This window comes from Bos grunniens, chromosome 6 (genome assembly GCF_055505025.1).
Source record: "Bos grunniens cultivar Pamir isolate PY7600 chromosome 6, Bosgru_T2T1.0, whole genome shotgun sequence".
In the NCBI taxonomy this organism is placed as follows: domain Eukaryota; kingdom Metazoa; phylum Chordata; class Mammalia; order Artiodactyla; family Bovidae; genus Bos; species Bos grunniens.
This window is the reverse complement of record NC_141170.1, coordinates 30,862,105-30,876,161: the sequence shown is the minus strand read 5'-3', so window position 1 is coordinate 30,876,161 and position 14,057 is coordinate 30,862,105. Positions and strand designations below refer to the sequence as shown.

General features: G+C 37.5%; 1 protein-coding gene across 10 annotated transcripts in view; it reads left to right on the top strand.

The window, feature by feature from the left end:
- The window catches only part of SLC4A4 (solute carrier family 4 member 4), a 379,388-nt gene that overhangs the window by 355,894 nt on the left and 9,437 nt on the right, over positions 1-14,057 (top strand). For all 10 annotated transcript variants that reach the window (XM_086405458.1, XM_086405455.1, XM_086405451.1 and 7 more), the window contains 3 exons: positions 6,144-6,212; positions 9,392-9,565; positions 11,527-11,688. In XM_086405458.1, coding sequence (XP_086261584.1) covers positions 6,144-6,212; positions 9,392-9,565; positions 11,527-11,688 — 405 coding nt within the window. The remainder of the gene's footprint in view (positions 1-6,143; positions 6,213-9,391; positions 9,566-11,526; positions 11,689-14,057) is intronic.

Below are 14,057 nucleotides of genomic sequence, written 5' to 3'. Positions count from 1 at the left end.
AGGGTGACAATTGTGGCTATTTCTACCTGGCAACTTTGGGTCAATACAAAGGAGTCAATATGAGAATCAGTGAAAAGTGAAAAAAGGAGTTCAACAATCATTTGTGCCAGGCAAAATTTTGCCCAAGATATGGGAAATGAAATTGTCTTGTTAATATAGTTTCCAACGTATTGTAGGAAATGTAGATTTAAAAACAAGGGTTCAATAGTCTAGCATTGACTATTGCAATTCATTACTTCAGTTAGTGAGGCTGTTCCTTACTTTAGAAACCACATCTGAACAGGTCAGCCAGTTTCAGATCAGGTGCCCTTAGCACTGAAGTTTGCTAAGTTACATGCATTTCACTACAGGAACCTTGTTAGCTCATTTGAAAAGTCAACACAGGAAGAAACGGATGTTGAGAGTAGTTTAACTGAAACCTAAGTTATGACTGAGAAAAGTCAAGATTAACAATTAACCTCAGAAGTCACTTAGAAAGTGGTATTAGCACCTAACTTGGAGGAGGGAATGTGACTATGTGTCTGTATAACCATGTGTTTTAAGGAAACACATGACAACTTTAAGGAATGGTTTTACTTCAAAGAGCTGCCTTTGAAAGGCAGATCAAATGAATGAAACAGAAACATGTGAGTTTTAAAAATTTCCTCCCAACTTTCCTCCCAACTCCCAGGATCCCTCACAGGTTTGGTGACCTCCGATGGGCTAGTTGTATTTTCTGCCATGCATTAAATAGTCTGGGTAGTCGTTCCCCATGCCTATGTAGGCAGACTTACTGTGAACATTGATTACTTTGAAGCTGATGACTTCTGTTTTGATCTCTTTGCCACACTCTGTCTTTTTACAGAGAAGAATGCAATGCAGGGAATCATAATGTACTAGCTTTAAGTTCTGGAGGACACCCCTTGACCTTGGCCAGCAACCAGTGGTACATGCTTCACATCTCACCACTGGTTCAGTACAGAAGTGCTTAGAAGCAGGAATAACCGACTTCCCAGGCTGGCTAGACAGTTTAGATCTGTGTTTCTGCAGCGGAAATACTGCCTGTTAAGCTAGTGTTCTGTATGGGGAGACGCAGGGAGACCAAAGAGCAGGAAGAAGATGAAAGGCAGTTTCTGCAGCTTACTTTTTCCATTCTTCTGACAAGCCTAAAGCAATAAAGATCAAGAAAAGTTCACTGCTATTTCTGTTGCCTTTGCTTGAATTAGTTTATCTTTAACATGAGGAGTGACCAGAATTTATCCTTCAGATTTGTTCAGTGATCTAGGATGTGGAGGAGAGCATTTAAATTGTATTTGACAAACATTTGTTGAGCTCCTGCTATATGCTGTACACTCTGCTCAGTAACAGGGAAGCAAGGAGAAGTGATAATATAGATGATGATAAAGATGATTGTATTCATAGCTCTCATTTATTGAACTTGGACTTGGACTAAGGACTCTGCACAGACTTTTTATATTTAGTTCTCCAATAACACCTACCAAAATTATACTTACTTAGGATTTTTTTAATCTTAAAAAAGGTTTTAATTGAATTTATTCACCAAGCATATAATACACAGTTACTATGTTGTTAACATCTCAAAATTTTTTTTTAATTTTGTATTGGTGAATAGCCATTTAACAAACAATGTTGTGATTGATTCAGGCAAACAGTAAAGGGATTCAGCCAAATATAGACATGCATCCGTTCTCTCCCAAACTCTCCTCCCATCGAGGCTGCCACATAACATTGAGCAGAGTTCCATGTGCTATACAGTAGGTCCATGTTGGTTATCCATTTTAAATATAGAGTGTGTACATATCAATCCAAAATTCCCTAACTATCCCTTCCTGAATCAACTTTATAGTTAAGAAAAATTATGAGTAACTTGCCAGGTCACAAAGTCCTTGAATTGTTCGAGCCAAGATTTGAACTCAGGTAGTTCTGAGTCCAAAGCCTGATCTCATAACCACGGGGTGTACCACCTTTGAGATAAAACAGTATTTTCCCTCAAAGAACAATTCACTTTCATTTTCCTTGAGATGATCTTCCCCAGCTTCTCTGACCCAATATCTAATTCTCTCAAGTATAGAGAAAGATAGCCTTTTTACAAACTTCTTCATCATAGCTTGCTCCACAATTTCAGTGATTACGGACCAGATTGCAAGTCTGCAGCTTCCTTACGTTGATTTTTAAGGCTTAAGGGTGTAAGGATATTGTTTTAATAACATGTTCCTGAAGACAGTTGTTAGTGTTGAAAAAGCAATATTGTAAAACTTCGATAAAACCAAGTCTCGTATTCTGACCTTTGTAGCCCTTCTTCTGTCCTAAACTCCTGCCATGTCAGGCCCACCACAGAGGAGCCAAAGAAACCTCTGCTTTGCACGTGTAGGCTTCTCGACCTGCCACTAAAAGCCCTCTTGATAATGATTTCAGTACTACGTTCGTCGAGGAGGGCATGGCAACCCACTCCAGTATGCCTGCCTGGAGAATCCCCATGGACAGAGGTACTTGGCAAGCTACAGACCATGGGGTCACAAAGAGTTGGACACAACTGAGCAACTAAGCACAGCACAGCATTCATCAGATATCTATATGAGCCAGACCCTGAACTAAATATCTGTGCTATGCAATCTTTGTTATGGGGCTTCCCTGGTGGCTCAGCAGTAAAGAATCTCCCTGCCAAAGAAGGAGAGGTGGATTCAATCCTTGGATCAGGAAGATCCCTTGGGAAGGAAGCTCCAATATTCTTGCCTGGGAAATCCCATGAGCAGAGGAGCCTGGTGGGCTACAGTCCATGGGTCTCACAAAGGGTTGGACACGACTGAGTGACTAAACAACAGCAAATCTTTATCATAAGCACTATATGGATGAGAATACTGAAGAATGGGGAAGTTAATCATTTTCTCTGGGTTGCACAACGGCAGGTACCAGAATTGTAACCCAGGTCTGTCTAACCTCTATGCCCATGCTCTCATAAAGATCTCATTCTCGTTTTTATACACACACACACTGACTATGATTCTGCTGGGAGACCTCATTCTTGTACTGAAATCTGTGCTGTGGACAACTGCAAACCCTGCCTTCCTTTTTTTTAAATTGCATTTACCTTTTTTACATTTTTTTTTTCTTATGGGGATAATCTAACAGTATCAAAATCAAAGGGAAGAATATGTCACCAGAATTTGAAAACATTGGTAACATTGTCTGAATATGTTAATATTGATCTCATCTCTGTTTCATTATTCTACCTAGTGATAGGATCAAGCATTTAATTTTTTTTCATTTTTAATGTTTATTGAAAGCATTGTAGAATAATATTTATCTACAATTATGCTTTTTGGCATTCTGGGTATGATTGCTTATTTGTATGATTTTTGGCATAATTTTATCATTTGATACTTCTTGATATGCCTGTGAATTTAGTATACCTTGTGTTCTATGTTTTAATTTCTCTTGTCTTGCTTTATAATAGTGTCTCCCTGATATTACTATGTATATCATAGTAGTTAAAATGGGATCCTATCTTTTTAAAGCACATTCTTCTTTTCCTTTCTTTGGGAAATTTCTATTGTGATTAATATTATATTGTGATGAATTTTTAAGGATTGACCTTCTGCTATGACTCATAAATCAAATCCAATAAAAAAATATCCTCTAACCCAGTAATTCTGTTATGTTTCATCAGAATTTCCAAACTGAAAGATTTTTACTGACACATCACACTATCATAAGAAAATGATGGATTTAATAAGATGTTTGTATCACATTGAACTTAGCTAAAAATCAAATTAATAGCCTTCTTCATATGTACTATTTTCACCACAGAATAATTTTTAAAAAACATGATCATCTCTAAAGCTATTTTCCTCCTCATACCATGTTCTGAGTTAATGCTACCTTCTGATTTCATCTTGTGATTAATTTGGCAATATGTGTCATCATCAGTTCAGAGAGAACAGACCTAGGCTCAAGGCACAAATTGCCTTCACTCTGGCATTAGAACCACATTCAAGAAAATGCTTAGCTAAGCTTAGGTGACAGGTGGGGATAAGATCCAAGATTATCTTTGTGATTACTTTCTTTTAAGCCAGATTAAAAAATAACTATGGCAGGATTTCTAACAAGTTTCCCATGAACTATATACTTCTTTTCTCTCCTTCCACCTTTCATTTCTTCCCAAGAAATTAGAAATGACATGATAAGAAATCATCATATATTGAGGAAGAATAGAAGTGGTCTTGTCTGTGGAAGATATTTTAAAAATTAAGAAATAAGTCAAAACAAAACAATAAGTCAAAAAATAAAAAGAGGTGATAATATATATACAAATAACTGATTCACTTTGCTGTATAGCAGAAACTAGCACAATATTGTAAAACAACTATACGCCAATAAAATTTAATTTAAAAAAACAAGTCAAAAATATGAAAGGGTCTTTTCCTTAGTTTCATTTTGTTTTTAAATAAATTTGTATGGAAGCATCATAAGGAATGGAAACACACACATTCTAAAGAAAATGAAAACAACGTCCAGACTCAAGTGTCTGGAACATGATGCATTCACCTCTGTGGTGACTGTTGGATATTACAGTATGAAGGCTTCACTGCCACTCACTCTGCCCTTCCCACCACCTTCGACTTTCGAAGTCATTTAGTTTTCTGAGTTCAAGATCAGATTAGCTATGTTAAAATTGTTGGTCTTTTTTAGAAGAGGCACATAATGTTTTCATGCTGCTGCTAAGTCGCTTCAGTTGTGTCTGACTCTGTGCGACCCCAGAGACGGCAGCCCACCAGGCTCCCCCGTCCCTGGGATTCTCCAGGCAAGAACACTGGAGTGGGTTGCCATTTCCTTCTCCAGTGCATGAAAGTGAAAAGTGAAGGTGAAGTCGCTCAGTCGTGTCCCGTGTCCGACTCTTCGCGACCCCATGGACTGCAGCCTACCAGGCTCCTCCATCCATGGGAGTTTCCAGGCAAGAGTACTGGAGTGGGGTGCCATTGCCTTCTCCGAATGTTTTCATAAATCAGTATATTTACTCTATAATAAATTTACATTTTTATAACTAATCAATAACAGTTGGCAGTTATGACTTATTTTGGAATCTATCCTATTTCTCTAGTAGTCTCCAAAGGGTCTCAGATACAGAACTGTTTGAGGTAATCACAAGGAAAGGCTGATAAACATTTTGCTTCAATTTCTTAATACATGTGATAGTTCTTTAAAAATTACTCTAAAGTCATACTGTTTTCTGGCTACAATAGCCTCCTTTGTGCAGATTTGGTAAGACTGGACTTAATTGATTGTGGTTTTAGTATTTGAGCTTTGAGAACTCCTGAACTTGAACTTCTTTTCAAAATCCAAGCTTGAGAACCCTTTTTTGTTGTTCGGATAGAAGACTTCCCAGAAACAGTCATCCCTGATTTGATTTGTTTCACAGTGCTAGGAACATTTCAAAGGTTTAGGAATAGACAAAAGTTACAAACATATTGGAACTTCCCTTACATTACTGTATAAATTCTTGCTAACTGATGCATGAAAATGTATTAATTCATTATTAAAGGATGTGTATTAATCTGTGTATGTGATTAATTGCTTCCAGATGCTCCATGCTCCTTTCAAGCAGCATTCTCATTAGTTAGTCCTTTTAATATTCCCAAGAAGAAGAAGGGGGACAGTAGTTTGATGTTTACTTAATTGAAAGAGGCATATATACACTGAGCTGATATTTGGTGTATAAATACTGTAATTTTCACTTGGTGAAAATTATTTAGAGAAAAGTCAGTAGACTGTTGGGCAGAAATTTGGTCTCAGGAGTGGGGCAACCCTCTGCCTTTCTTTCTGCTGCACAGTTCATGCAAACATCTGATTTACATGGTCATTCCTTTTAAGGGGAAAGGGAGACAGACTTTTTCTCCATTAAAAAAGTCATTTTAAGGTCATGCATGCTAATTGTTTTTAAAAAGTGCAAACAAGCATCAGATGCAATATGAAAGTCTCCTTCACCCTCCTTTATTTCTTTCTAGTACAAAGTGTTTAGAAGTTTGTCAATGATGAGGAAAGCACACTGATAAGTGGTCACTGTGTTACTAAGTCTTATCTTTTACTGTTATTATTATTATTGTTTATTTTTGTTTTTAAACTTTCTTCCATTTTTCCCATCCTAGTTTATTCCCATGCCTGTACTCTATGGTGTGTTCCTGTATATGGGGGTAGCATCTCTTAATGGTGTGCAGGTAAGTTTTCCATAGCAATCTAAACACAGTTAATGTTTTCTAGTAGTAGTATAAACAGTCCAGTAATAGATCATTGGAAAAAAGTGCTAATCCTTAACTGCTAAATTTTAAAATGCATCTATTTTCTACTTTCTCCACCATTCACCTGTGTTTCTGATTTAATTAACAAAAGTAAATTTGTTAACAAATGTTGTCATGTATATTCATCCTTGAAATAAGCTGTTAAAGGCCCTTTGACTAGGAAAGTAAGAAATCTCTCTGTGATCTCCCTCCCTCCCTCTTTCCTTCCTCCCTCCCTCCTTTCCTTCCTTCTTTCCTGAGAAGGAAGTCTAACCTTTGAATGTGCTTGAGGAACTATTTATCCATTTGCCTTTACCCTGTACTAAGAGCAACCTATTCTTACTTGATTTGCTTTTCACGTAGCTGAGATCACAGATCAAGAGTTTTGCACCAATAAAAGAATCAAGTCAACATGGTTAATGTGCGACTTTTGTCAGAAATTTCAGTTTGTCACATCTTGGGTAAAACTGGCCCCCCTTTTTAAAAAGTCATTAAGGAAAATTTTGTAAGGGACTTCGTCTTTCAATTGAGGTTTACTTTAATTGGCACCAGGAAACTGGAAGTACTTCTGCTTTCTGGCACCTTGTTAACTGTAGCCTTATTTAGCACTTAGTGATGTTTTCATGGAAAAGACTGCATGTCCTGTGAGCATCGTAAGAATTTATTTAAACCCCTTTGTAATAATCCTTGTTTTCATTTATTGGATTTAGATTAATTTGAATTTAGAGTCCGATAGAGTGGCCAGAACTCCCAAAAGAGAAAGGCTATAGTTCTTTGAGTCAAGTTCTTCACCATTTGTATATTTATTACAAAATACGAGGTCGTTCTTCATAGACTGGACTAGAAGGATGTGAATGTGGGTTTACTTCATGAATGTCCATGAAACTTCTGGGAAGTACAAATGTGTAAAAATAGTTTTACCTAACATAGTAAATATTCTTTCTTACTTTAAATGGAAAAATATGAAACAAACATGGTCCTCAAACAAATAGATCATATTTTTGTTCAGCCTAAATAAGTCAGTCTAGATCAAAAGTTTGATTTATGTATTCTGGATGTGTAATCAATGGTTGGAGCTACAAGCTTATTAAGTTAAACAGAAAGGAAAGAAAATCAGTGAATTTATAACAGTAGGGGAAAAAAGATCCCTTGCCGAAAGGACAGCTAGTGGATTTTTAAAATTCTACTGTGGTGTTGCCGTATTGCCATTTCTCTTTACTTTTTCTCTTGACTCTCCCTCTTTTATTTTTATTTATTTATTATTTTGGCCACACTGTGCAGCTTGTGGGATCTTAGTTCCTCTACCAGGGATTGAACCTGTGCCCTCTGCAGTGAAAGATCAGAGAACTACCTGTGGACTTACCAGGGAATTCCCAACTCTTCCTCTTTTAGACCTTTTTGGCAAGATTCGAGTTAGTAAAAAATTTTGTTACCTCAATCTTCATAGGTGGGACTGCTCCTATCAGTCAAAAATAACTTCGGAGGAAGGAAGAAAACTCTTTAAATAAGAAATCACTTCAGGGAAGATTGTGATAGCCTATTTACTTTACATTTTTCCCTTTTCTCTAGAGAGAAAGTAGAAATATTATTTCAGAGTTCTTATTAAATGATCATTCGATTCAGCAGGTGTTTCGTAAGCATCTTCCACGTGAAAATTCCTATGATAGGTATTTAAATATCATCATTATTATCATGATTGATGTAAACTGAGCAGTTGTTCTTTTTTTTAATTTTTTAAAAATATAAATTTATTTATTTTAATTGGAGGTTAATTACTTTACAATATTGTATTGGTTTTGCCATACATCAACATGAATCCGCCACAGGTATACACATGTTCCCCATCCTGAACCCCCTCCCTCCTCCCTCCCCATACCATTCCTCTGGGTCGTCCCAGTGCACCAGCCCCAAGCATCCAGTATCGTGCATCGAACCTGGACTGGCGACTCGTTTCATATATGATATTATACATGTTTCAATGCCATTCTCCCAAATCATCCCACCCTCTCCCTCTCCCACAGAGTCCAAAAGACTGTTCTATACATCAGTGTCTCTTTTGCTGTTGTTCTTTGAAGCACAACACTGGGCACATAGGTGTTCAGTAGTCATTTTAATACTTGTTTATACGTAACAGTGGAATAGCCTTTCCTAGATCAGGTATCTAGTTGTTGGTGATCTAAAAGTCACTACAGTATTCACATGGCTTTTCTCTGCGAAATGGTAATTTATTGCTGAATATATTAGTTAAGTTATGCCATAGATAAATAATGTGAGATTTATGAAAATACCAATGCATTCCCATTTTCAGGTCAGATACTTCTTTTATATCCTTAAAACAGTATTGAAATATATGTGATACATAGCATTGCCTCTTCTTTTCAGATAAGACAGCTTAGGCACAGGGAGACACATGAGTTAGCTATCTTCCTTTACCACGTTATTAGTAGCATAGGCCCAGGCTCTTCTCCTAAGGTGTAGATAGCACATGTAGAAAATAGGAGCTGAGGACTTCCTTGGTGGTCCAGTGGTTAAGAATCTGCCTGCCAGTGCAAGGGACGTGGGTTCGATCCTTGCTCAGGGAAGATCCCACATGCCGTAGATCAACTAAGCCTGCACACCACATCCACTGAGAGTGTGCTCCAGAGCTGGCAAGCCACAACAAGAGAAGCCACTGCAGTGAGAAGCCATGCACCACAGCTAGAGAGTAGCCACTGCTCACTGCAACCAAGAAAGTTCATGCACAGCAATGAAGACCCAGCACAACAAAAATAAATAAAGTTTAATAAAATGAAAGGAAAACTCCAAGATCTTAAAAAAGTAGGAGATGAACATCTTGAGTTTATATTTGACTTTGAGACTATTCTTTAGTGGCCACTTTGTCTCATATCGTCCTATAGCTGCATAACTTTCCTGCAAAGTAACAAAAACCGGAAGAGTCGTACTGATTTACTGTGTTAGATGATGCTTCTTCTCTTCCTGACCAGTGTTCTCTAACAAGGTCCCTGCTTGCCTAAAATATAGACTATAAAACACCAGTGGTGAGTTAGATGGAAAGAAATGACTTGGTGCATCAGCCCTTGAAGTAACACACTTGTCCTCTCCTTCCCTTTTCTCCCCAGTTCATGGATCGTCTGAAGCTGCTCCTGATGCCTCTGAAGCATCAGCCTGACTTTATCTACCTGCGCCACGTCCCGCTTCGGCGAGTGCACCTGTTCACTTTCCTGCAGGTGCTCTGTTTAGCCTTGCTCTGGATCCTCAAGTCCACCGTGGCTGCTATCATTTTTCCAGTCATGGTAGGGATTGTTCTGATTGAACCTACTCATGAGATCACACCAGCATCATGTAGTTATTGTAATATTGATGACACATGTATCTTTTATGGATAGTTCCATTTTTTTTTTTTTTTTGAGTTTTGACCTAATCAGTTTGGTGGGTTATAACTTAGGGTTCCCGGGTCTCTGGTTGTCTAGGCTGGACCTTGTAGTCCAACAGCTGAGTTCAGGTACTGGCTCTGGTTCATGCTGACCCGTGAACTTCCCTGAGCCCCCATTAACTCATCAGTAAAATGAGAATGGCATCTTTGTTTTACTCTGTGCGTCAACAATGAATATAAAGGGGATAGCATAATGCCTGACACATGGTAGACACAAGTACACATGACATTAGTTATTTTTGAAATATTGCTACATTGGAGTCAATCAGAATACACTTCAGGCACACTTCAGGTCAAATAATAGAGGGCCAGTTTGGCAGCTTATAAGAGGTCAATGAGTGAATTAGAAGAAATGGAGATCTAAGCTTAGTTTTTGAAGTTCTTCAAATTTGTATCATGCTAAGTGTTAGGGAAAGTCTGGGCTCGCCTTGCCATGTTATGATGTGAAGGAAGGTGAAACAGCTAATGTTCAACTCTGAATCACAGATGAAGAAGGACATAAGGAAATGCTAGCTCTGTATTTGACTTCATCATTGAATTTGTGTGTGTGGGAAATAATGCTATTGTAGCTTTACTTTTTTTTTTTTTTTTTGCTTTTTTTCTTTTTAATTAAGTTATTATTTCTCTAAGAGATGCAGAGGCTGACATAGAGCATAATCTAAAGACAACTGTTAATTTGAAGCAGAGTCAGGACTTCCAGGTCCTACTGCATATTAATTTTGCTGTTGAGCAAAAGCATCTTTAATATACCTTAAAGAGCAGTTCATAAAATCAAAGATACAGAGCTCAAGAGTCCTGGGGTTCAAGTTAGAAAACTGGACCTATTGTATTCTCCCTTTATCTGGCTTTGTGATCTTGGATAACCTTCATATGTCCCTAAGCTTCAGTTTTCTCTCCTTTTGGATTAGAGATACTAACATCTACCTTTTGGGTTGTTCGTCATGGCAATAAATGAGAAAATATTGTCTAAGAGTTTACCACAGTGTCTGACTAAGGGTAAATATTCAGTTAAAGGTGGTGATTAAAGTCACCCCATTGGAATAAATGGTCTGAGTAAACTAAATCAGTTCAGTTCAGTTAAGTCGCTCAGTCGTGTCTGACTCTTTGTGACCCCATGAATCGCAGCACGCCAGGCGTCCCTGTCCATCACCAACTCCCAGAGTTCACTCAGACTCACATCCATCGAGTCAGTGATGCCATCCAGCCATCTCATCCTCTGTCGTCCCCTTCTCCTCCTGCCCCCAATCCCTCCCAGCATCAGAGTCTTTTCCAATGAGTCAACTCTTCGCATGAGGTGGCCAAAGTACTAGAGTTTCACCTTTAGCATCATTCCTTCCAAAGAACACCCAGGGATGACCTCCTTTAGAATACTCCCCCATTATTAATATTTTGGAGATGCCTCTGTGAACTGTGCATTGTACACATTTTTTGACTTTCAAAAACCTGTATAATGGCTTAATTTTGAACAATTAGCAATCATATGCAAGCTGTTTTTCCTTTGAAACTTTAGTTATTTTATTAGAAATCTGACATGGAAGAAAATGCTTTAAAAAATAATGCTTTCACACAGAAATTCCAAATGGAGGGATCATACATTACAGTGAACAAAATGAAGTGAGCCAAAGACTTCTGTAAACCAACTTTCCCTGTGAAGAAAATGTTTATGGTCCACTTAATATAAATCCATACAAGCCAGACAAGTTCTGTCATACTTCAGCCTTGTACAAAAACGTTTCTACTGATTTTGGTAGAGCAGTATTAATACTCACTCAGACTTCTCTGACATGCATTCTTTCCTACCCTTTGTATCTGTCCTTCCAGATCTTGGCACTTGTAGCTGTCAGAAAAGGCATGGACTACCTCTTCTCCCAGCATGACCTCAGCTTCCTTGATGATGTCATTCCAGAAAAGGACAAGAAAAAGAAGGAGGATGAGAAGAAAAAGAAAAAGAAGAAAGGAAGTCTGGACAGTGACAATGATGATGTAAGGGGCTTTCTAAAATTCCGAAGTAAAATTCCAAAGTTGGTTAAACAAATGTGAAAATTGTATTTTTTAAATCCTTCTGTGTGATGAATGTCTGAGTTCTCAGAATGTTTACTGCTTTACTTTTCACCTTTGTTTGCCCTTTATTTTCTTTCTTTGTTTCTTAAAAATATTTTCTGAAATCTTCTGTAACTGCAAATATGCTACTAATGATGTAATGACTTCTAGGCAATCAAGCCCACCATATCTAAAAAAACTTTAATCTCTGATCTCCTAGATTAAAAAAAGGAAGCTTGCTTCATAGCTATAAAATGTATTGGGTTTATTATTGATAATCCAGGATTTAAATTTGAGATAATAGCTCCTTTCTATATAATTTTAAGCCTGATGAGGACAAATGCTGGTGACCTCCCATCCTGGGATCTCTGTATGTATTTGAGTGGGCTCTCAAACAAGCTTCTCAGCTATTTTTTTTATCCTTGCATTAGACTTTGACATAATTTTAAAAAATTTATTGGGGTATAGTTGCTTTACAATGTTGTGTTAGTTTCTGCTGACAGTGAAGTGAATCAGCTGTATGGATACGTATATCTTCTCCCTCTTGCATCTCCCTCCCATCCCATCCATCTAGGCCACCAGAGAGCGCCAAGCTGAATTCCCTACAGCAGGTTCACACTAGCTGTTTGTTGATAGTGTATATATATCAGTCTTACTCTCCCAATTTGTCCCACCCTCCCTTTGCCACACTGTGTCCACATGTTCTCCATCTCTATTCCTGTCCTGTGAGTAGGTTCATCTGTACCATTTTCTAGATTCCACACATATGCATTAATGTATGATATGCTATTTGTTTTTTTCTCTCTGACTTCACTCTGTATACAGACTATAGGTCCATCCGTGTCTCTATAGATGACCCAACTTTGTTCCTTTTTATGGCTTAGTAATATTCCATTTTATATATGTACTACGTCTTCTTTATCCATTCATCTGTCAGTGGGCATTTAGGTTGCTTCCATGTCCTGCATATTGTAAATAGTGCTGCAGTAATGAACATTGGGGTGCATGTGTCTTTTTGAATCATAGTTTTCTCAGGGTATATTCCCAGTAGTGAGATTGCTGGGTCATATGGACTTAAGCATAATTTGAGATTGCTTTTCTGTAACCCTTCAATAAAATGGAAAGGAAATTGGCATTTGGGGATCTTTTTACATAATTATAATAGTCAGTGTTGTAATTTAGGTTATCTTCTTGCAATTGTATGACTAAGCTAAGAAATAAAATGATTGTCCACTTTTTAGGAAAACATTTCACAGAAATCTTGGTGTTTCACTAAAGTCTATAATCAGGACTGGGAGAAAATCTGGGATTTGCTTTTCTTTCACACACAAACACACACTCACACGAGTAGCTTATCTCAATAGCTTTCTGAAAGGGCAGCCAAAATGACACCTTCTACATGAAGATTTGTAGATTTGTTTTAGATTTTACCCAATGCAGTATCCCCACTCTAATGGAATCCCCAGTATCCTTCTGACATGAGAGTCTTGTTAGTTTTCCTTGTCTGGTCTGTACTTGATCATTTTGATGGATCGGGCATACCTTGTCCTTAAGTGCCAAAACAGCTCTTTACTTTTGTTCCTGTTCTATGGATGAGGAACTTTAGATTGAGAAATGTTAAGTCATTTTTCTAAGCATACACATATTGGCAAAAACAAAGCTCTCGTCCAGGCCTGTCTGGTTATTTTCGATTGGTCAAGCTGTCTGATACTGTATTCTTTTTGGAGAACTTGGGAAGAGTACAGTGAAGGAAGGCAACAGACGAACTTGGATTTTAGATAAATTGATCCAATAAGAAAAGGCTAAATACATGAGGTGCATTTAGCTAAAGAGAGAAGGAGTCTGAGGGAGCTTCTGTGACTGTCATCATCCATCTTCAATGAGAACAGGTGTATAGATTTTCTGTTTCCAATGATGACAGAAAAAGGGAGAATGTGCTTAAACTGCGGCACAGATTAAGATGCAGTGTTAACAAGAAAGATGCGTTTACACATTGAATAGAAATCAAATTTTGAAATAAATTTCTAGGCTACTCAAGGCAAAGAAAAGATTGCCTGAAATACTGAGATAATTAAAGCAGTATTTCATCTTGAATTTTCAAGACCAGTACCTCAGTTTAGGTACATGGACACCAAACTTAAAATTCATTACACGTTACAAATGTATGAAATAATTTTATGGAATCATCTTCTGTAATGAATTTTAGGGAAAAAATAGTAATAAAATATTTACTTTTAAGAATGTTTTAAATTTAGTGCTCTCTAATGTCAGAGGTCAGATCAAATGAGCTCCTAAGAAGGTCTTCTAATTCT